Consider the following 25616-nt stretch of genomic DNA (forward strand, 5'->3'; position numbering starts at 1 on the left):
TAGCTAAATTGATTTTTGACAAAGGTACCAAGGCCATTCAATGGACATCTGTATGTAGAAAAACATGAACCCATGTTCATGATTTTTGTAAACACAAAAATCAATTCAAAATAGATCATAGATCTAAAAGTAAAATGTAAAATTATAAATCTTTTAGAAGAAAACATAAGAGAAAATCTTCATGACCTGGAGTCAGGGAAAGAGTTCCTAAACATGACACCTAAAACATGACCCATGAAAAAGGAAAAACTGATAAACTGAACTTCATCAAAACTTAAATCTTTGCTCTCTGAAAAACAGTTCATAGAATGAGAAGTCAAGCTATAGAGGGGAGAAATATTGGCAAATTACATATCCAACAAAAGACCTGAACCCTTAAACCCACCTCTCCAAAGATGATATATAATGGGAAAAAGAAAAAAAATATTCAAAATCATTAGCAGCCATTAGAGAAATGCAAATTAAAACTCTGATGAGATACCATTACACATATTCAAGTAATGAAAATGAAAAATGATAACAATACCAAGTGCTGGTGAGGGTGTGGAGCCACTGGAACCTTCATACATTACTGGTGAGAATGAAAAATGGCACAACCACTCTGGAAAACAACTGGCAATTTCTTACAAAGTTAAACATATACTTATCACATGACCTAGCAACCCTACTCTTAGGTATTTATCCTAGAGAAATAAAAACTTATGTTCACACAAAAATCTTTATATGAATGTTGATAGCAGTTCTGGTCATAATCAACATATTTGGAAACAACTCAAATATCCTTCAACAAGTGAATGGATAAACAACCTGAGGTACATACAGCCAATGGACTACTACTCAGCAATAAAAAGGAGTATGTTACATACAACATCTTAGAAGACTCTCAAAGGCATCACGCTAAGTGAAAGAAGCCAATCTCAAAAGGTTCCATGCTGTTTGATTCTGACATTCTCAAAAAGGTAAAACTACAACGAAAGAGGGTTAGTGGTTGGCAAGGGTTAGGAGAGGAGAGAAGATATGACTACAAAGACATAGTACAAGAGAATTTTGGGGGGTAAAGGAACTATTTGGCATTCTGATCATTATGATGGATCTGCAAATCTATATTCATGTCTATAGTATATAAACCATTACCATATAGAACTACATGCCTAAAAAGTCCATTTTATTATGGTAATTTACAATTTTTAATTAAAAAATATAAAAGGTAAGCACCTAAGGTTTGGGGGAAGGAGTAAATGAGACTGTTTGTAATAAAGCACTTTGCATAATGTCAAACACATAGGAAATGCTCATCATATATGTAAATTATTTTTATTAAGTCCTAACCTGAAAAGGTAAAGACCATGGGCTACCTCATCCTGTACCATGGGCCTCATAACAAAGCCTGGATTACTTCCCCAATCTTCAGAGTGATTTGGCTTTAGAAGAGACTTAAGATAAGAAGAGATAAGCTTCTTCCCTTTTTCAGATGAACTCAGAATATATTCTCAAATGATAAGACGAAAAAACTATAATATACAATCAAATCTAAGTACCACCTTTCTTATCCTAGGTTCTACTCCTGGTTTTCATTTTATTAGAGTTTATATCAGAAAAAAAGAAAAATAAGACTAGAATCCTATTATGTAAACCCACAAATATATTACCAATGGGTTTTAGACAAGGGTGCAGAGACAATTCAATGGGCGAAGGAAAAGTCTTTGTAACAGTGCTGGAACAACTAGTTACCTACATGGAAAGAAGAAATCTTGACCTTCAATCCATACACAAAAAAATTAATGCAAGTTAGAACACAGGCCATAAAGCTCTCAGAAGAAAACATAAAAGAGTTATCTTTGAGATATTCAAGTAGACAGACAAAAGTTTCTTAGAATATAAAAAAAGTACTGGGGTGCCTGGGTGGCTCAGTTAGTTAAGCATCCGACTCTTGATTTCAGCTCAGGTCATGATCATCACAATGTGTGGGATCAAGCCCCACATCAGGCTCTGCGCTGACAGTGCAGAGCCTGCTTGGGATTCTCTCTCTACCTCTCTCTGCCTCTCTCCTGCTCGTGCTCTCTCTCAAAATAAATAAACAAACTTTAAAAAAAATAAAATAAAACAACACAAAATAAACAGGTAAGAAAGACCTGTCAGCACAAATAAAATTGAGTGTTAAGAGCAATAACAGATGCACAGTAAGAGGGAAGTGACTCAATTTTGTCAAGACAGAAAGCAATGAAGAAGGTCTAATGTAGCCGCAGTTTTAAAATAACGTACCCTCCACGCAACTCTGTAAAAATTACAGTTGCAAAAACAAAGTAATGTAAGACTTAAAATATTGTTATGTAAAAGAAGTTGAGATTAGAAATGACTTTTTCTATTTTCATGATGAAAGGCAATGTCTTTTCCTCAATCCTAGGTTTCTATGAGGAGCAATCTTCCCTAATAACTCTGGCCTCTCTCTATTCCCTCACCGGTTTTTTTTTTGTTTTTTTTTTTTTTTTTTCCTAGAAGGGGAATAGGGACTTACATGATTGGGAAATTTAGACTAAAGAGTTATGTAAGCATAACTATATCCATGTATTTACTGTTGGGAGCCTACCTGCTACCTGGAAAGAGTACTCCAGTGCTCCTCCATGGTTAGGCTTCTCTACAAATAGGAAGGACATTCCTGGCCCCGTCCTGCCTGTGACCAGGTACGTCTATTTAACTCTGGGGTTCAGTATTAAAAAAAAAAAAAAAAACTTGCCGGAAAAGTAAGGCAAGTCCTCCAGTATAAGCTTTATCAGGAATAAAGGTGGTATTCTGATAACTTATCTGTCATTCTTTTCTTAATTTGTTCAGAATTTGGGCAGGGAATAATGGGTGCTATTTATTGAGCCCCCCTCAGACATTATAATATTACAACGTCCTTCTGTCTAATTTAAAATAAAATCTTCACTTTATCTTACAGTAAACTTCTGGGTGTTGTATCCTTACATGATTCTTCTTCATAGCCCTCCTTGCTCCTGGCAGAATGCCTTAGCAGTGTCTGCTGAAGAAACGAATTTTCAGATATTAAAGCTAATTCTATATGGTGCTTATTTTTACAAGAGAAGAAAACAATACATGATATATAATGATACATATTGGCATTTACTAATGTGTATGTAGGCACTTCTGCCATTAAGAAAATTATTTCCCCGTATACTTGTAAAAATTCACACCCATACATATTTTTGTCCACTTTAAACCATTACCATTTACACAGTGGAAGATCTTCACAGAACTTCATCTAAACGCAGTACAGCACAGTGCCTAAGGCTGACTGGAGTGAGAAACAGGGTTAAGGGAGCTGCTCTACATACACCATTTCTCTTCCTTCTGTTCTCTTATCTTTTGTCTCCCTCTTACCATCCCTGGGGTGGGGCTGCATAGCTGTCAACATGGTTAGTAGTGAACTATGAAGCAACAGTTATGGGTGAGGTTCTAATATACCTCAAACTCCAAAATGACAAACTGGAACAAAAAATTATAGGGGATAGTACGTTAGGGTTGCAATAACTGACAAATTCTTTATCTTGCAGACCAAAGGTTCTTAACCTTGACGTCCGAAACTTCAAAACATAAGAAACCCCCAATAAACCCTTTCAATCCATTTTTAAATCATCGTTAGTATCTTTTCTTTGTTGTCCTAATACTGGCAATTGCTAACAGAATTTCCCCCATATAGTCCCTTATACAAGACTTTCTACCTGTATTAGGTTGCAAGAGAACTGCGGGTGTAATAAAAAGGTATTGTTTGAAAGATCTAAATTTATTAGCCTTACCATTGATTTTAGAGTAATTTGGCATAAACTGCGAAGCAATTTGAAGATGAAAATTTTAACTATCAGTAACAAAACAACACCAACAATTAACCTATTGAGAGTTTGCCAGGTACCAGACACTGTTCCGGGAATTTTCCAGGCTATTAATTCCTTTAATTCTCTAACAACACCTCACATCAGTGAGACAGATGTTATTACTACCCCTAGTTTTACAAAGTTTGTTAAATAACATGCCCAACATCCTTAAGTGGCAGAAATGCCATTTAAACTCAAGCAGTCTGGCTTTGACATTGTGCAACACAACTTCCTATTAATGAGAATACCAAAGATTGGAACTCATCTCCACCTACAGTTCTTCCTTTACTCAAGGGTAACATGGAACTATGATGAAAAATGACAGTAAGAGTAAATACAGTCATAGATAACCACTGTGAACTCACAAATGTACTAATGAGAAACACAAAATAGAAATGTTGGAGCCTTGTTCTCAGGGAGCTTACATCCTAGCGAGCACGCGCATACATAAGAAAACAACAAGCTGTTACCCGAGAAAGCCAAGCTTTTTGTCACTTCTCCCAAGTCAGCAACTTTCCATTCTCTATGGTAGCTACTGATACTAATGATACTACTAACCTTTCACACACCCAGACCTGAAATGCCTTCATACTGAGAGCCTCACTTTCCGAATTTTTCTTTCCAGGGTAAATGCTATTGTTTTCTTTTTTTTTTTTTTAATTTTTTTTCAACGTTTTTTATTTATTTTTGGGACAGAGAGAGACAGAGCATGAACGGGGAGGGGCAAAGAGAGAGGGAGGCACAGAATCGGAAACAGGCTCCAGGCTCCGAGCCATCAGCCCAGAGCCTGACGCGGGGCTCGAACTCACGGACTGCGAGATCGTGACCTGGCTGAAGTCGGACGCTTAACCGACTACGCCACCCAGGCGCCCCAATGCTATTGTTTTCTACTGATTCAGTCCTAGCTCATTCATTCTCCTGTCGCAAATTAGGCACTGTTGATAATGTTTTATAACATCACGGTTGCTTAGTTTTACCTATGTATCTGTTATTAGCATTTCTTCTTGATTTCAGTTCTTTGTGCCTGAACCATATGTATTTTTGGTGAGACAAATTCCCAATTTTTGCTGGTCTCAAATGATTTTAATTTGTTCTCTTCCCAGAAAGTTTTGCTGGACATTGATTTCTAGTTTGACAGTTGGTTTCCCTCAGCACATGAAGGATGACACTCTACTGCTTTCTGGGACCACTGCTGCTATTAATAAGTCACCTTTCAGTATAATTGTCACTCATCTTTTTTTGTAGTTAATGTCTCTTTTCTCTCTGACTCCTTTTAGTACTTCTCTTTTTTTGTGTGTTCTGAATTTTGCAATGATACATCTGGGGTGGATTTCTTTTTATTTTGCTTAAGATTCAGAGGGCTTTCTGGCTATCAGTTGTATTTTTCATCAGAGCTATAGAATTCAACTTTACACCCATTATCTCCTCAAATATTGCCTGTTTTCCATTTTCTTATAGCCTTTTAGAACTTCAATTAAATCCATGTTAAATTTTTTCTCCTCATTCTCCAAGTTGGCTCTATTTCTCTTCCATCTCTTTTTTTCTCTGCAGAATGTTATGGATAGTTTCTACGGATCTACCTTCGGGTTCACAAATTCTGCCCTCAACTGCCAATTAATATATACATCAGGTTTTCAATTTGTGGTTATTTCTTTCATCTTTAGAAGTTCTATTTTTCAAATCTGTCGACCCTCTGTTAACCCATCATTTTCCCAACTTCCTATTTTATTTCTTTAAACATATTAACATTTCCTATACCTAGCAGATGACATTTCTGACCTCTGAAGACTTTCGGGGTGTGATTTTTTTTTTTTTTTTTTTTTTTTTGCTGTATACTTTTTTCTGCATGTTCGTACTCATTGTGCCTTGTTTCCTTGCATGTTTTATGGATATTTTTTTAAATTTTTTTTTAACGTTTATTTTTGAGACAAAGAGAGACAGAGCACAGGTGGGGGAGGGGCAGAGAGAGAGGGAGACACAGATTCAGAAGCAGGCTCCAGGCTCTGAGCCTTCAGCACAGAACCCGACGCGGGGCTCGAACTCATGAACCGTGAGATCGTGACCTAAGCTGAAGTCGGACACTTAACTGACTGAGCCACGCAGGCGCCCCTACGGATCTTTGATGAATGCAGTGCTCAATTTTTATCCGTGGGAATTAATTTGAGGAATTTGAATTTACTCCTAACAATCACCTGGGACCACTTTACATTTTTCACTTGTGTTTTCTCAGTCTGCATATATAGCATTAATTTCAATAAAAAAAAAAAAAACTAAGTACTTTATTATTCCAATTATAATTCTGGAAAGGGCAAAAGTATGGAATACAGTAAAAAGATTAGTGACTGCCAGGGGTGGGGAGTGGGGAAGGAATAAATACGTGGAGCAGAGGATATTTAGGGCAGTGAAAGTACTTTTTATTTTCCGTAATGATGCATGCTTGTCATTATACATTTGTCTAAACCCATAGATTGTATGTACAACACCAAGAGTGAAACCTAGTGGAAAGTATGGACTTTGAGTGATTACGATGTGTCAATGTAGGTAGGCCCTCAGTTGTACCAAATCTTGTGGGAGATGTTAATAATGGAACAGACTATACCAGGTTGAGGGCAAAGTGTATATGGGAAATTTCTGTACGTTCCCCTCAATTTTCCAGTGAACTTTAAACTCCTCTAAAAAAAAAAAAATCAAGTCTTAAAAATAATAATGACAACTTAATTAAGCCTTAGTTTTAAAATTTTTTAATTAAATGAGAACCATAAAGATTACACACACACAAACACAAACTATTAGAATAAACAAATTCAGGAAAGCTGCAGAACACAAAATCAACACATATAAATCAGCTATACTCTACACACTGACAATGAACAATTCAAAAATAAAATTAAGAAACAAGTCCACTTACAATAGCAGCAAAACAGATACTTAGGAAAAAACTTAACCAAAGAGGAAAAAGTCTCATACACTGAAAACTATAAAACGCTGCTCAAAGAAATTAAAACACAAATAAAGAGAAAAACTAATAAATACAAAGATATCCCATGTTAATGGATGGTAAGATGTAATATGGTTAACATAACACTATTCAAAGCAATCTGTGAATTCAAAGCAAAGCCTATGAAAATTCCAACAATGATTATGCTAAGTGAAATAAATTAGTCACAAGAAGGTAAATACTGTAGGATTCCACTTCTTTGAGGTAACTAAAGTAGTCAAACTCATAGAGACAGAAAGTAGAATGGCATTTATCAGGGGCCAGGAGGAGGCAGAATACAGAGTTATTTAATGGTTATATATTTTGTTTAGGTAGGTAAGAAACGTTTTAGAGATGGATGGCAGCTATGGTTGCACAACAGTGAGAATGTACTTAATGCCACTAAAATGTACACTTAAAAATGGTTACAATGATAATTTTTATGTTATGTGTATTTCACCACAAAAAAAGAAAAAAGAAAAGAAAAGAAAAAGAAAGAAAAAAAGAAAAGAAACATACAATCCTCCAACACTGAATCAGGAAGAAATAGAAAATCTGAACAGGTTGATTATCAGTAACAAAACTGAATCAATCAGTAATCAAAAGACTCCCAAGAAACAAAATCCAGGACCAGATGGATTCACAGGTGAATTCCACCAAATATTGAAAGGACAGTTAATACTTATTTTCCGCAAACTATCCTGAAAAATAGAAGGAAAAGGGAAGCTTCCAAATACATTGTGCAAGGCCAGCATTACCCTGACACCAAAACCAGACACTACAAAAACAAAAACAAAAGAAAACAATAACAACAAAACAAAATAACAACAACAAAAACCGCAGGCCAGTATCTCAGATGAACATAGATACTAAAATCCTCAGCAAAATACAGCAAACTGCATTCAACAATACATTAAAAGGATCATTCACCATGATCAAGCGGGATTTATTCCAGCAAAACAAAGATGGCTCAATACCCACAAATGAACATGATACACATTAACAAAATGAAGGATAAAAATCACATGACCATCTCAATAGATACAAAAAAAGCACTTCACAAAATTCAACATCCATTCATGATAAAAATGCTCGATAAAGTCGGTTCAGAAGGAATACACACATAAAAAAAAAGTCATACATATATGAAAAACCCACAGCTAATATTATACTCAATGGTGAAAAACAGCTTTTCCTTTAAGACAAGAATTCCCATTCTCGTCACTTTTTATTCAACATAGTATGGGAAGGCCTAGCCACACAATCAGACAAGAAATAACTAAAAGGCATCCAAATTTATAAGAAAAAAGTAAAACTGTCACTATTTGCAGATGACATAATAGTAGACACAGAAAACCCTAAAGACTCCACCAGAAAACTATCAGAATAAATGACTTCAGTAAAGTTGTAGTATACAAAATAACATACAGAAATCTGTAATGTTTCCATACAATAATGAAGTAGCAGAAAAAGATACTAACAAAACAATTCCACTTACAATAGCACCAAAAGGAATACAATACCTAGGAATAAACTTAATCAAAAAACTGAAAGATCAGTACTCTGAAAACTACAAAACACTGATGAGGGAAAGTAAAGATAAAACAAATGGAAAGATATTCCATGTTCATGGACTGGGAGACTGAATACTGCTAAAATGTCCATACTGCCCAAAGCAATCTATAGAACCAATGCAATTCCTATCAAAATATCCATAGCATGTTTCACAGAACTAGAACAAATAATTCTAGAATTTATATGGAACCACAAAAGACCCCAAATAGCCAAAGCAATCTTGAGAAAGAAAAACAAAGTTGTAGGTATCACAATCCCAAATTTCAAGATATCCTACAAAGATACAATGATCCAAACAGTATGGTACTGGCACAAAAAGAGACACATAGATCAATAGAACAGTACAGAGAACCCAGAAATAAATCCACATTTGTCACCTAATCCATAACAGAGGAGGCCAGACAGTCCCTTCACTAAATGATGCTGGGAAAACTAGACAGCTACATGCAGAAGAATGAAACTGGACCACTTTCTTACACCACATACAAAACTAAACTCAAAATGGATTAAAGACCTAAATGTGAGACCTGAAATATAAAACTCCTATAAGAAAATATAGCCAGCCATCTCTTTGACATCAGCCTTAGCAACATTTTTCTACACATGTCCCCTCAGGCAAGGGAAACAAAAGTAAAAATAAACAATTGAGACTACACCAAAATAAAAAGCTTTTGCAGAGCAAAGGAAGCAATCAAGAAAATAAAAAGGTGGGCACCTGGGTAGCTCAGCCGGTTAAGCATCCGACTTCAGCTCAGGTCATGATCTCGAGGTTTGTGAGTTCAAGCCCCACGTTGAGCTCTGTGCTAGCAGCTCAGAGCCTGGAGCCTGCTTTGGATTCTGTGACTCCCTCTCTCTTTGCCCCTCCCCTGCTCACGCTCTGTCTCTGTCTCTCAAAAAATAAACATTAAAAAAAAGAAAAAAAATGTTAGAAGGAAACAAAAAGGCAACCTACAAATGGGAGAAGATATCTGCAAATGATATATCTGATAAGGGGTTAATATCCAAAATATATAAAGAGTTTTTAAAACTCAACATCAAAAACACACATAATCTGATTTAAAAATGGGCAGAGGACCTGAATAGACATTCCAAGGAAGACATACAGATGGCTAACAAACACACGAAAAGATGCTCAGCATCTCTAATCATCATGTAAATGAAAATCAAAATCCCAACAACTGTTGGGAAAATGTGGAGAAAAAGGAACCCTTACACACTGCTGCTAGAAATATAAACTGGTACAGCCACTGTGGAAAACAGTATGGAGGCTCCTCAAAAAATTGAAAATAGGGGCGCCTGGGTGGCTCAGTCGGTTAAGCGTCCGACTTCAGCTCAGGTCACGATCTCACGGTCCGTGAGTTCGAGCCCCGCGTCGGGCTCTGGGCTGATGGCTCAGAGCCTGGAGCCTGCTTCCAATTCTGTGTCTCCCTCTCTCTCTGCCCCTCCCCCGTTCATGCTCTGTCTCTCTCTGTCTCAAAAATAAATAAACGTTAAAAAAAAAAATTAAAAAAAAAAATTGAAAATAGAAATACCATAAGACTCAGTAATTCCACTACTGGGTATTTACCCAAAGAAAATGAAAACACTAATTCAAAAAGATATATTTTTTTAAAGATTTATGCACCCCTATGTTTAGTGCAGCATTATTTACAATAGCCAAGATATGGAAGCAACCTAGGTGTCCATGAATAGATGAAGGGATAAAGAAAATGTGGTACGTGTATACAATGGAATATGACTCAGACATAAAAAAGGATGACAACATGGTTGGGCCTAGAAGGTATTATGCTAAGCGAAATAAGTTGGAGAAAGACATATATAATTTCACTTACATGTGTAATCTAAAGAACAAAACAAATGAACAAACAAAAAGGGAAGAAACAGACCCATAAATACAGAGTACTGCTAGCTGCCAGAGGGGAGGGGGAAACAGGATAGGTAAAATAGGTCAAGGGGAATGGAAGGTACATGCTTCCAGTTACAGAATGAATAAATCATAGGGATGAAAGGTACAGTATAGGAAATACGGTCAATGGTATTGTAACAGTGTTATACAGTGACAGATGGTGCTTGTGCTTCTGGTGAGCACTGCATAACATACAGAGTTACCCAATCACTATGTTGTTTGTACACCTGAAACTCATGTAACACTGCGTGCCAACTATTCTTCAATTGAAAAAAAAATAAAAAAAAAACTAGGGGAGGGGGGAGGGGAGGGAGCGTACCTGTCAGGTTCAGTTGATAGATCATGCAACTCTTGATCTCGTGGCCGTGAGTTCAAGCCCCACACTGGGCATAGAGCTTACATTAAAAAAAAAAAAAAAAAAAAAAGTACAAGGGCCCTCTTGTTATATGTTACTATATTTTATTCCTCCTCAATTCCCTTGAGCCAAAGTCAACATAGGCATCCCATATCCACAGCCATATTTATTTCTCATTTACCCTTTCACTGGTTGAGTAACACTTTGGGTCTCACCTAGATTCCTGAGTTTGGACAGACTCTAGATTTTATCTCTTGAGCCTGGCCACATCTAACAGAAGCAAATGTTCAAAGTCTCTAAGGATGGTGAGAAACTCTTCCAGTGAAAGCTGGTTTTACTGTCTGCTTCCCTCTCAGAATTCCTACTGAAGGACAGCAGAATATGCCATCCCCAAATATGCCACTTTGGCATACTGAGTACTTTGAATTAGCATAGAAAATACAGTCAATAATACTGTAATAACTTTGTATGGTGACAGATGATAACCACACTCATCATAGTATTTCATCAGGTATATTACTGTCAAACCACTATGCTGTTTACCTGAAACTAATATAATACTGTGTGTCAACTACACTCAATAAAAAATAGAAATTTAAAAATAAATAAAAATAAAGGTACTTGAGAAACAGCTAGTGCAAGATGGACAGTCTAACCCTCCTCTGTCTCCCCCACCCTCAAAGCAGGAGATAAATCTCCAGTGTGAAAGGTACCTCTCCCAGTGCCAGGAGAGTAGAAAGCATCCTAATCACCAGAGATGGGAAATTAGAGCCAAGAAGGCTGTATAAACAAAAACTTGTTACTTCTTCACCAATTTACTACCCCAAGCCCAAACCTCTTTGTCTTGTCAATTCCTCACACATGTATTGTTTCTTTATCTAAAGGGTATAAAAGATTCCTTCTTTGGTCTCTTCTTTGAGTTTCGGATTTGTATGGGACTCCCGCATATGCAGTTAAATTTGTTTTTCTACCCTGTAATCTGTCTTATGTCAATTTAATTATTAGACCAGGCAAAGAACCTAGAAGGGAAATGTTTTCTACCCTACACTACCTTCAGTTCTTTTTTGGGATCTGAGATTTTCTTACTCAGTGATTCCTTTCAAAAAGTATTCCATAAAATGTTTAAACCTGTAGTTTAGTTGTTTCAGCTGGGAGAGTTCTTAGGGGTTCGTTTACACTGGTAAATGGCACTCAGCATATTATGGTATTTTCTATGTACTAGCTAAGTGATTTAGGGCTAGTTAATTTGCCTTTCTGCTTTAGTGTCTAGCTGCAAAACAGGATCCCAATACTTATTTCACAGGGTTGTTAAGACTAGCACATAGTAAATACTTGGTAATTGTTACATCTTATGATAATCCCTCTTTTCTGATCCTGGGTTACATTACTTTAGTGCCTATATTATTTTTACCACTGATATTGACATTTCTGATAAAGGACTTAAACCTCTTTTTTAGTTATTAGCATTGATTGGTCACTCAAAGTGAACAGTTTGCCTGATTTGACTATGTTTTGTGTAACTTTTCAATCTCCTAGTTGAAAAGAAGTTATTTATCTCCATACACACTTAGAGTAAGGTAGAAATCACGCCAGAATAACTCTTTTTTTAAGTTTATTCATTTTGAGAGAGAGAGACAGAGCACATGAGAGAGACAGAGTACATGAGAGACAGAGAGAGAGGGACAGAGAGAATCCCAAGCAGGCTCCCTACAGCCAGTGCAGAGCCTGACGCGGGGTTTGAACCCACAAACCATGAGATCATGACCTGAGCTGAAACCAAGGCTTGGCTGCTTAACCGACTGATTCACCCAGGTGCCCCTACACGGAGTAACTTTAACACAGAGAACAAACTAAAGGTTGATGGTAGGGGGAGAGGGGTAAATGGGTGATGGGCATTGAGAAGGGCACTTGTTGGGATGAGCACTGGGTGTTGTATGTAAGCGATAAATCACGGGAATCTACCCCCAAAACCAAGAGCTCATTGTATACACTGTATGTTAGTCAGCTTGACAACAAATTATACTAAAAAACTAAAATAAAATAAATTTTTAAAAAATTATTTTTAAAGTCATAGGAGGGAAATTTTTTCATAGGAGTGAAATTTTTTTAAATTCATTTTTGACTTATTTTATATCAAGAAGAAACGTTCTTTGAAAATTAAAGGTCAATTGTTAATTACTTCTTGAAGGCTTTCCAATGCTCGGAGAGAGTTAGTTGTTCCTTCCATACTGTTCCCATAGTACCTTGTTTATACCTCTGCTATGTCACTTTCCACACTGAATTGTAATTATTTACTGACATTTTCTCTCTGCATTAGAGTTTGAGCTCCTTGGAATACAGACCCTGTGCTTAGTATCTCCGGAGCCTAGCATATATAAAAGGCAATTTGCAAATATATACTAACTCTGATCAAATTAGTTTTCCACTACTTTCCTACATTAACTCTTTAGACATTTGAAATATCCTTTCTCTCATGTATACCTTTTGTTGTTCCTTTGGTAAGTAATTCTATCTAATTTGAAAAGTTCTATTCTCCACCTATGTTCTCATGAATATGAAATGCAAAACGCAAACTGCAAACTATGAGGGGGAAACTGAAAAATCTACCAGCAAAGTGAGATTTTTTTTTATTTTTTAATGTTTTATTTTACTTTTTTATTATTATTTTTTAATGTTTGTTTTTGACAGAGAGAGACAGAGACACAGACAGAGCATGAGTGGGGGAGGGGCAGAGAGAGAGGGAGACACAGAATTTGAAGCAGGCTCCAGGCTCTGAGCTGTCAGCACAGAGCCCGACGCAGGGCTGGAACTCACGGACAGGGAGATCATGACCTGAGCCAAAGTCGAAGGCTCAACCGACTGAGCCATCCAGGCACCTCAAGCTTTTGTTTCTTAAGTTTATGTATTTTTTTTTTTTTATTTTGAAAGAGAGAGAGCACAAGCAGAGAAGGAACAGAGAGGAGAGAGAATCCTAAGAAGGCTCCGTGCTGTCAGCACAGAGCCCACAGAGGTGAGGGTCGGGGGGAGGGGTGGCACCGCGCCTGGATCTCATGAACTGTGAGATCAGGAACTGAGGCGAAATCAACAGTAAGAAGCTCAGCCCACTGAACCACCCAGATGTCCCAGTAAAGTGAGATTTTTCATATTCTCTCCAGTTACTAATGGGTCAAGAAGATTTTTTTTAAAAGTCAATAAGGACACAGAAAACATGACAAGAACATTTTGCAACATTTACCTACCAGACAGCTAACATTGTACCTAAAAATTGAAGTACATATATTATTTTCAAGCACACAGAACAATAATGAAAACTGATCATATGTTAGGCCACATCTTTTGCCCACAAGGCAATTAAATCAGAAAACAACCATAAAATAACTAGAAAACCTGCATGATTAGAAATTTTTATTATTTCAAAGCAACTTGATAGTCAAAAGGGAAATCAAAATGAAAATGAGAAAATGCTTAGGACTGAACAATAACACTACTACACATCAAACCTTGTGCGAGTCAACTAAAGCAATATTTAGAGAAATGTACAATCTTAAATGAATACACTAAAAAGTCTCAAAATTAACAGGCTTAACATCTCAATTACAAAGTTAGAAAAAGAACAAGAAAATAAGCTCAAAGAGGGGTGCCTAGGTGGCTCAATCAGTTAAGCATCTGACTTTAGCTCAGGTCATGATCTTGCAGTCTATGGGTTCCAGCCCTGAGTCAGGCTCTGAGCTGTCTTCCTTTGGATTCTGTGTCTTCCCCTCTCTCTCTGCCCCTCCCCTGCTTGCGCTCTGTCTCTCTCTCTCTCTCTCTCTCTGTCTCTCTCTCTCTCTCTCTCTGTCTCTCTCTCTTTCTCTCTCTCAAAAATAAATAACATTAAAAAAAAATTTTTAAGAAAAGAAACTCAAAGAAAGAAAAAAATAACAATAAAAGTAAGAGCTGGTATAAATAAAATAGAAAATAAGTGCCAATCCAAAGAGTTGGTTTTTTAAAAAGATTAAAAAGCAAATAGAGGCAGGGCACCTGGTGGCTCAGCTCGTTATGCATCCAACTTCAGCTCAGGTCATGATCTCATGGTTTGTGAGTTCAAGTCCCATGTCAGGCTCTGTTCTGACAGCTCAGAGCCTGGAGCCTGCTTCACATTCTGTGTCTCCCTCTCTCTCTGCCCCTCTCATGGCTCACACTCTGTCTCTCTCTCTCTCCTTCAAAAATAAATGAACATTAAAGAAAAATATTTTTAATAAAAAAAAAAAGGAAATAGAGGCACCTGTGTGACTCAGTTGGTTAAGGGTTCCCCTGTTGATTTTGGCTCAGGTCATGATCTCACAGATGGTAGGTTCAAGCCCCACATTGGGCTCTGCACTGACAAAGCACAGCTTGCTTGAGATTCTCTCTCTCCCTCCCACTCTGCTTCTCATCCACTTGCGTACATGTGCATGAGTGCGCTCTCTCTCAAAAAAAATAAACTTAAAAAAAAAAAAGCAAATGAACTTCTAGCAAGGCCAATTAAGAAACAAAGAAAAGAGATACAAATGATATTAGAAATGAAAGAGAGGGAGCCTGGGTGGCTCAGTCGTTTAAGTCTCATTTGGCTCAAGTCACGATCTCCTGGTTTGTGGGTTCAAGCCCCATATTGAGCTTTCTGCTATCAGCACAGGGCCCGCTTCAGGTCTTCTATCCGGCCTCTCTCTGGCCCTCCCCTGCTTACATGCATGCATGCACTCTCTCTCTCTCAAAAATAAATAAACATTTAAAAAAATGAAAAAGAGGACATTAATGCAGATGCTGAACAGACTAACCAGATAATAAAAAGATATTAGGAACCAAGAAAATAAATTTGAAAAGTTACATTAAATTAATTCCTAGAAAAATATCACTTAAAAATTTCAATCAAAAGCAAATTCTTCTCTAAACTGTTCAAAAGATTTATTGCAATGCTGATCCCAACAGGATTTTTGTGAAACTTGACAAACTTATTCTGAAATTTATATTCAAAAGCAAAGTCCAAAAAACCCCAACATACTCTTTAAGAACTTTTAAAAGAGATTTACCACTTATTATCTTATTATAAAGCTATTACAATTAAGACAGTGTGGTATAAACACAGAGTGCATAAACTAACCAATGAAACTTAATAAAGAGCCTGGGTGGTTCAATTGGTTATATGTCCAAATTTGGCTCAGCTCATGATCTCGCTGTCCATGAGTTTCAGCCCTGCATCGGACTCTGTGCTGACAGCTCAGAGCCTGGAGCCTGCTTCAGATTCTGTGTCTCCCTCTCTCTCTGCCCCCCCCCCACCCCCATTCATGCTCTGTCTCTCTCTCAAAAATAAACATTAAAAATAAATTTAAAATAAATAAAAATAAAAAAATAAAGAGCCCAGACACAGATTCATACAGATACTGAATCTTCAGACATATATCTTGATACATGGCAGAGGTAGCAATGCTGGTAAATGGAGAATAAATTTTTCAATAAATTGTGTTGAGATAATATCCACTGGATAAAAAATGAGATTGGATCATATGAAGCAATTCTTTATGGGTAAAAAGTTTTGAAAGGCAAAACTTTAAAATGTTAAAAAGAAATATAGAAATCTATATTATAACTTCCAATAGGGAAGGGTTTCAGAAACAAGACACAAAGAGTCTTAGCATTAGAGCATTATCAGGTGCCTGGGTGGCTCAGTCATTTAAGCATCCAATTCTTGATTTTGGCTCGGTCATGATCTCACAGTTTGTGAGTTTAAGCCACAAATCAGGCTCTGCACTGACAGCACAGAGCTTGCTTGGGATTCTCTCTCTCCCTCTCTCTCTGCCCCTCCCCTGCTCTCTCTCTCTCTCTCTCTCAAAATAAAGAAATTTAAAAAATAAAATAAAATAAAAATAAAGAAATTAATTTAAAAAAAAAGAACTTCAGTTATCAAAAGACACCATAAAAACTGAAAGAAGATATTTGCAAGTCAAACAGTTAATAAAGGATTAATGTCCTATGTCCAGAATAAAGAACTCATGATTTATTGAGAAAAAATAAACCAGCAAAATAAAAGAGCAAAAGACATAAACAGGTAAGCCCTGAATAAGAAATGTAGTCCACGGGTGCCTGGGTGGCTCTGGGTTAATTAAGCATCTGACTTCGACTGAGGTCATGATCTCACAGTTCATGGGTTCGAGCCCTGTGTTGGGCTCTGTGCTGGCAGTTCAGAGCCTGGAGCCTACTTCAGGTTCTGTGTCTCCCTCTCTCTCTGCCCCTTCCCCCACTCATGCTCTGTCTCTCTCTCTTTCTCAAAAATAAATAAACATTAAAAAAACAAAAAACAAAAATAATTTTTAAAAATGTAGTCCATAAATATAAAAAGTACTCGGCCTTATTAGTAATTAGGAAAATACAAATTAAAATCACACAGAAATACCACTTCACACCCTCTAAACTAACAAAAATAAAGTCAATAAATAGGAGTCATTGGTTTCAGGGAATTCTAGCAAAAGTATAAAGGGTATAACCATTTTGAAAAACAATTCAACTTGCCATAGTGTCTTAGTTTTCTACCGCCACCTGTATGGGTTGAACTGTGTTCTCCCAAAAAAGTTGAAATCCTAATCCTCAGTATCTCATAAGGTGACTTTATTTGGAAATAAGGTCTGCACAGAGGTCCTTAGGGTTAGGCCCTAATCATGTATGACTGGGTTCCTTACAAAAAGGGGAAATTGGGACACAAAGACAGGCACAGAGAGAAAATGAAGCAACACAGAGAAAGTGCCATGTGAAAGATGAAGGTCAAGATAGGGGGGATGCATCTACAATCCCAAAACTGCCTAACAATGCCAGCAAGCCACCAGAAGCTGCGAGGCAGGCTCTCCCTCTGAGGTCTTGCAAAGGAACCAACCTTGATCTTGGATTTCTAGGCTCCAGAACTGAAACAATGGATTTGTGGCTCAAGCCACCCAGTTTGCAGTACTTTGTTTCAGCAACCTATACAAACCGCTGCAAAGTAATACATTCCTGTAACAACTAAAACCTCAATGGTATAAAACAACACAAATGTATTATCTCACAGCTCTATGGGTCAGGCTGGTCTGACTGAGCTAAAATCAAGGTGTTGGCAGGGCTTCATTTCATTCAGGGAACTCTAAGAAAAGTCCATTTCCTTGTCTTTTCCAGCTTTGAGAGGCTGCCTGCTCTCCTTGACTGCTGACCTTCTCCTATTTCAAAGTCAAAGGTGGATTAAGTGAGTCTTCCTCACCCTGTATTACTCCAACCGTACAGCCACTGTCACATCTCTTCGGTCACTATGATCTCTTCTGCCTCCCTCTTCTACTTTTTTAAGGACCCTTGCAATTCCATGGAACCACTCAGACAATCCTGGTTGATCTTCCCATTTCAAGGCCCTTAACTTAATCTCACCTGCAAAGTCCCCTTTGCCACATAAAGTAACAAATTCACAAATTCCAGGAGTTAGAACAGGCACATGTTCAGGGTGCCATTATTCTGCCTAGTAAAATTGAATAGGAGCCTATCTTGCAACTTAGCAGTTCTTCCTCTAGATGCACATATGCACCAGAAGACGTTTATAAGAATTTTCATAGCAGCATTGTATATAATAGCAAAAACTGAAAACTACCCAAGGGTCCACAAACAGTGGAATGGATAAGTAAATTTTACTATGCCCATATGAGATTAAAATACTATAAAGCACTCAAAAATTAACTACAACTATCCAAATCAACATGGATGAATCTCAGAAATCATCAGAAAAAAAAGTTATAGAAGAATTAATACAGCATGATTCTATTTACTTAAAGTTCAGATGTAGGCAATACAACATATTATTTACTTAGGAATACATTCATGGGGATTATAATAGTAAAGCTAAGTAAGGGAATGAATACTGTGTGTGTGTGTGTGTGTGTGTGTGTGTGTGTATATATATATATATATATATATATATATATATATGAATAGATGTGTTGCCTCTGAGGCAGGGAAAAGGAGATACAAAATAGGTTACACAGGGAACTTCGAAGAAAATGAGTGGTGAGTACATGACTTTTGTTTGTTTTATTTTCTTCTTTAAACCATACCAAAATATACATATATATAGTCTTTCACGTATGGCATTTCTCATTTACAAATTTAAGTGCTGAGTAAATAAATGTAAGAAACCCTGGATGCAAGTTGTCTGAAATCTAGGGAACAAGTAGTCAATGTCCTCTAAGGGATGGCGGAGGGATAAAGATCTCTATCTTACAAAGATAAAGATACCTGCTAGGTATCAATATTGGAGGGAAAACTCTAGGTTGCAAAAGAAAAAGACAGCGGGAAATACAATCCTGTGCCCAAGTTTTAGGAACAAGCTTCCAACAATCACTTAAACAAACACAGATCAACTTGTATATAATAAGGTGAACAATGTTACAAACTGTCAGAAAGACTCAGACAGAACTCCACTCTCTTAAAGTTTTGCTTGGCTAACATAGGAGTTCAGTTTGTTTTGTTTAAACTGAGAGCCCTCAGGCAAGTAGGCAATAGTTCACTTCCATTCTTCTCACCCTCCCCTCCTTTCTCAACATGTAACATAAATGCATTATGTGGCTGGCCTCTGAAGGCACTTGAGTTTGAGACCAGCTGCATCCTACAAGTCACCCTGGAACAACCACATCAGGTATCAAGTGTGTCTTCAAGGTCAACACAGAGGCTTTGCTATCTCTCACTCCTATCTCTCTCCCGCCACTCCCCACCCCACCCACCTCTTTTAACCAAGGGCGTCTTTTACCACATAATTGGAGACAGCTGGCAAAACTATGAATTCAGGCACTCTTTATGGAAAATATAGAGGGACTAGCAGTCCAGACCTAGACTCAAGTCCTTGTGTCCCAATATTTCACAGCATAACCTGGAGACGATATTATCTCCCCGGAGTTGAATTTCTTTCCTTTCTATAAAATGATATTTCAGGGTTACCTGGGTGGCTCAGTCAGTTAAGTGTCTGACTCTTGATTTTGGCTCACAGTTGGTGAGATTTTGCCTGGAATCAGGCTCAGCACTGACAGCACGAAGCCTGCTTGGGATTCTCACTCTCCCTCTCTCTCTCTGCCCCTCCCCCACTCTTCTGAAGGCTCATACTCTCAAAATAAACTTGAAAAAAATGATATTTCAATTAGATAAATTCTAAATCTCTTCTATCTTCTATAGCTATACAAATATACTCATGTTCAAATAAACTTGTTCAACAAGTATAGTCTGTTCTTGTTTTGGCTAGGGGTATAGGAAAGAAGTAAAATGTGCTAGGGAAATGGGCTGACACAGTAATTGGGAATAAGGAAGGAGAATAAGAAGGGCCTGCCTGAGGAGGATAAAAAGTCAGAGGACAATGAAAACAAACTTCATACAGGTTTACTCATGGTTGACCCTATTTACCTTTCACTCAGTGTGGAAAAACATAAACTATGGAGATGTTACTATTTCATACGATATAATGAAAATATTCTATCTCAGGTCATGACTGCTTCGCATGATTTATTTTTATACATGGCCATCTCTGCTATAATGGAGCTTTGTCTTCTGCTTATACATTAATTTGAGTATCACTGTACTTTCTAAAGATTCTTAATCCTATCTGTTCCTTAAAGGAAATTTTAACCAGTGTGAATGATAGAAGCAGAAGAAAAAAGTCCACAAGTCAATAACAATAAGCAGTCCTCAAACAGCCAGAGCCAAGGATGGATGTGAGGAAGGGGTGTTCGTTCAGTAAGTCCCACGTGGCTTTTTAAAAAACAAAACAAACAAAAGGCTAAAAGCAGATTATAAAGGACTTTGTAGGCAAGGGTCAAGAGCATGAACTCTATCCTGTGAACAATAAAAAGTCTAAGAGATTTTTAAGAGTGAGTGATTTGATTAAATCTGTGATTTCTGAAAGATAATTCAGATGGCAGAGGACATATTTACAAAATAGAGCATAAAATCATTACATAGGTTGATATTTTACTACAAAATATTAACATGAAATGAGAATAAAACGCTCACTCATTAAAACCGTAAAGCAAAGTTCACAAATACTACAGTATGAGTAAAGAAATTCATACTGGGGTTTGCCTTGCAAATTCCTTAAGGGGGTAAATAATCACTTAAACTTTAAAGTCTTTTTTAAAGGCCTACCTACTACATGTGTATATCTCTTTCATATAAAATTAACACTTTAAATAATATTTATGGGCTTTAAGGCCACAGAATTTTTAAATATTTACCTAACCATTTAGAAAGCACTTAGCATTTTAGGTATAGAAAAATATCTCACACAGTAACTTACACCTTTCAAAACCTCCTATTTACCTAGTCTATCACACACCAAATCATCTGGTTGAGAAGCTGAAAACTACATTGTAGAATAAACAATTAAAATGGCATAGATATGTAGTTTGTTATACTCTGGTCAATGCCTCTATGTAGACAACTGATTTTTTTTTTTTTCTTTTAGCTTCCTATTAGTTTCAGCTGACTGCTGGCAAATGCACCACAAACCGAGTGCTTCTTTCCATTAACCCAAGAGAGGACACAGTCAGCAGTAACTAGATTTAAACTTTAAATCTCTAAATGCTTTGCTAAAAACAACAAAAACCCTTAGCTAAGAAATGACACATACACAGCATTTACATCAAGTACTACCAGTCTAATTACGAAAATCAAGTGCCTTACAAACATATGCCATTAATTTTCAACATCGTACCTAATATCCCAAAAGTTAAAAATTATTTTAAATACACTCCGACACAATTAAAAGCATTTATATGAGTTTTCAATTGTTTTTCAAAGATGTTCATAAAAACATTTAAGTTCTTGAAGAAATCAAAGTATAATTTTGTTATCAATCCAAAAATGAATCCACATATACTTTTTTAAAGTGCTCTATTCAAAAAGTAGAATATCTGTTCAACTTTTCCAATTAGAAAACATAGCTTATTAGTATCAACATTCAACATTTAAGTAAAACTTCAAGAACTACTAATTTGTGACGTTTTAGTTATACTTTTATTTATACCTTACTAAAAGAAATGGATTCTAGAACTGAACGGTACTATAGAATTAATCTACTGGGATCCCCTAACTTGACAGGATACTGAGACTCACTCACTTACTTGTCCAAGATCACACAGTAGAACCACGACTTAACCCTTGACTCTCTGCCTATGAATTCAGGACATTTCCCCCTGTAACAAGTTCTACCCAAAATCTTTTTTGCCTTCCTTCACTTTCTGAAACAAAAAGGCGACTTCACAATTGTCACATACAAAGTTCACCACTTTGAAAATCAGAAACATCTCTTGGTCTTTTACTTCCGTGAAAGTACTAATTTCTCCTTAACTTCTTTAACCTAATAAACATGCAAACAAAAGCCACAGACCCACTGTTAGACTTCAGGAATTTAGCATAAGTAAAAATGAATGTTAATTATAATCTTTGCGAAGTTAAAAATATCTAGTAATTTGTAGTAATGCCAAAATAGTACTACTTTATGACACTGAATGTTAAATAGCCACGTATAAACCCTTGAGCTAACATCATATATTTAAGACCCCAAAAATGGTTTCTACTCATGTGAATACGGGTTTTCTGAAATAAGAAAATATGCCCTTTTTAAAAGTGAAATTGTGTTTTCCTCTAATACAAATAGTAAAGGAAGCAACCTAGCAATAACAACACCACTGCACCTAGCTGAAGACTGAAAAAGGTTACTGTTGGTAAAAGAGGACCACACTAGGATTAAGATGACCAGAGATCTTCAATTTACAAGAAAACAGCCATAACTGGCTATACCAACAGATTACAATTAAAATACATTACAGTGCAATACTGTTAAGTACAGGAAAATTGTTTACAAACGTGATGAGGCTGCTAAAACACTTTTCTGGTATGAAAAAAATGCAACCTATTCACATATAGTCAAGCCAACTGCCATTCTAGCCTGTGAAAAGAGCTGAAATGACTTTGCTCTGCAGCTTTTCTCCCAACAGTGTTTCTCCTGACACACATCTTTCTAAGCATTGTCTAGACAGCATCGCTGGCTGTAAACTTAGAAAACAAAAGGCATAACACTTTTTGAACAATTCTTTCTAGCATGTGGCCCAGTAAGTACAGACCACAAAAGCGGCCTCTGAGAGAACGCTTTTCAAGAAAGCAAAGTGTGGTCTCACTGGAACCTTTCAGATCAGTGTTAAACATAAAATCAATGTAGTAGCTTGAAGACTATTAAAAAGAGAGCATCGGACGTAGTAAGAACAAGAAACTTCTGTTTCAAATACACTGGGTCCCAGTGTAAAACATAGCACTGGTCAAAAAGCCTGAAAACCAATGGTGTAGACTCCTACTCTCCTACTTAAAACCTCTACGCTCCTCTTTCTAGCTGCTTAGAAAACAGCATTGAAAACTGAAACGTGTAGGTTCAAGTCCCAGCACTGCCACTTAACTGGATGTGGGAAGTAGTTGGGTAACTTCTATAAGCCTCAATTTACTCATCTCTAAATTGAGGTTGTCATCCACCATACAGAGCTTTTGTGAGGATTTGAGAAAATATATGTAATATTTTGCACCTAGCAAATGTTCAATGAATAGCAACTATATTTGCTGATTTCTTGGTGACATAGGACAAGATTTCTCCAAACTACATAAAGAGCAACTTTTCCCTGAGGATGATTTCAATTCCTTAAAACAAAACAAAACAAAAAAAACATGTAAACCTAGAGGGGGGAGAAATGGAAATACTTCTGGCATCTTTCCAGACATTACTAAGTTTAAAGGTTAAATTGTTACAACACTCTCCTAATTATGCAACAAATACCCATGGACAGGAGTTAGCCTGTAAAAGATTATGATGGGCTATACTACTGAAACTGGGAGAGGTGGGGAAGAATCCCTTAAAAATTATTCCCAACTATCTTTTCATCTACACTAACAAGCCTCAGTTCCACAGCTCATCCCTGTTCATTAGGGATCTCGAATAGGATCTCGAATTCGTCCTCTCGATTATCAAGAATGAAACCGCACTGATTAAAATTTATACACACACGCGCACGCGCGCGCGCACACACACACGTGTATTCAATCTAATTGCTATATGTTATCATTGGAGAGATACCACCATTATACCAGCAACAGGCAAACAGCACCAAAAAGACATAACTCAGTGTGTGCCAAAGTGGCGAGTCGTCGATCTATTAAACCGCAAATAACTCACCTCATTCCTCTGAGAACTCTGAGAACAAAGTCTTTAAAAGTTGCAATACGATCAGTCTGAGATTTCATTTCTATTCCAAGATAAAAGGTACTTCTGCACGTTTACAAAGCTTCCTGTAATTTAGCATTTCTTTCCAGAACAAACCTGCCCCCCCACCCCCACCCCCGGAAACCCTGGAAGCTAACGTGCTTTCGAGAACGCTAATTCAAGTTGGGAATCGAAGCGATAAAACCTCACTCGCTTCCTTCCCAAGCCGTGCTTTCTGGTACCATACCTGTTCGCGGGAAATGCAAGGCAACGAAGGTCTCCTGAACATCTTGGAACTGCCGGAGTAACCGGCCGAAGTTTCTCCGAACGACACGCAGCTGGACCTCCTGCGGGGTCTGATCACAGGCACTTTGTCCTCGGCGGTACTGGCCAAGCGAGGGTGATGAGGGGCTTCCCTGATCTGGAAGAAGTGATCCAAGCCCAGGGCCAGCAGGCAGCCGGCGTCCCCGACCAGGCAGGCGAGCAGCGGCCTGAGGGCGGCGGGCAGCGACCCGAGCCCGGTGAAGGAGACCCACCAGACGAAGCTGGAGAAGAGCAGCACCAGGATGCCGTGCCGGAGCCTGGCCGGGTGCGCGAGCGTCAGCAAGCCCACGCAGCTCAGCGCCGAGAACAACCTGCCCGCCACCGCGGGGGGCGTGTGCTGGGCCGCGGCGGAGGGCCCCCAAGCCCAAGTCCACGCCTGCCACGCCAAGAAGTCCCCCAGGTAACAGCAGGCTGGCAGCGCCAGCAGCCACCAGGCGCCGCCGCCGCCGCCGCCGCCGCCGCTCCGGCCCGGCCCGGGGCCCCGCTTGCTCCGGGTCAGGAAGCAGGTGAGGAAGAAGAAGGCACAGGCGATGCTGAACAGGGGGCTGAGGCTGTGCGAGCACACGCTCAGCACGGTCCGCAGCCGGGCGGCCCCGGCAGCCCAGCTCCCGGGCCCCGAGCCGAGCAGCAGGGCGAGGACAAAGGCGGCCAGGGCGCCCAGCGAGAGGCGCGCCCGGGCGGAGGGGGAGCCGCGGCGCGGCTGCTGGGGGGAGGCCGGCGGCGGCAGCAGCAGCTCCACGTTGCAGAAGCGGCAGAGGTGGAAGAAGAAGCCACGCGGAGGGTCCTGCCGCAGGGGGCTCACGCAGCTCTTCACGTAGCCGTTCCTCAGACTCTCGGGGGGCGGGCCGGCCCCGTCCGGCGCCTGCGGGCACCGCATGGCTTTGGCGTCTCGCTCGTCCCTCCTCATGGCCGGGACCCGGGCTGGCCGCGGGGCTCGGCACGCCCCTCTCGGACCGCGGCGGCCGCTCGCGCTCCCTCAGCACCCCCGGCCCCGCGCTCCGGGCGCCCCCCCGGCTCGGCAGCGCGTCAGGGTTGCGCCCGCCGCCGCGGCCCGGGATCCCCGCCGCGCGGGCGTTGGAGCGGCGGGGTCCGCGACATGCTGGCGGAGGAGAGGGGCGGAAGGGGCTGCTCCCGGGACCGCTGCGGCCGCCCCCTCCGCGTCCCTCGGGCACCGCTCGGGACTGGAGACTCGGCGTCGCCTCCCAGCTCCCGCGGGCTGCAACAGTTACCTCCCGGCCCCAGCCTGGTCCGTTGGGCGCGCGAGCGGCGGCGGGCGGGCTGGCGCTCCTCCCCCGTGCCTGCCCCGGGCCGGCGCGCGCCCCGCCCGCCGCTCGCGCGCGCCCGCGCCCCGTCCAGTC

At 39.1% G+C, this 25616-nt stretch overlaps 1 protein-coding gene across 1 annotated transcript in view; it reads right to left on the bottom strand.

Annotated features, from left to right (window-relative positions):
- The window catches only part of PDE3B (phosphodiesterase 3B), a 176859-nt gene extending 151586 nt beyond the window's left edge, over window positions 1-25273 (bottom strand). Inside the window, exon 1 of the mRNA XM_053899961.1 lies at window positions 24182-25273. Within this exon, the coding sequence (XP_053755936.1) occupies window positions 24182-25165 (984 nt within the window). The 5' untranslated portion in view covers window positions 25166-25273. The remainder of the gene's footprint in view (window positions 1-24181) is intronic.
- Window positions 25274-25616: the final 343 nt, after the last annotated feature.

The sequence above is a fragment of the Panthera pardus genome, unplaced genomic scaffold (genome assembly GCF_024362965.1).
Source record: "Panthera pardus isolate Hobbes unplaced genomic scaffold, ASM2436296v1 HiC_scaffold_12, whole genome shotgun sequence".
Lineage (NCBI taxonomy): Eukaryota > Metazoa > Chordata > Mammalia > Carnivora > Felidae > Panthera > Panthera pardus.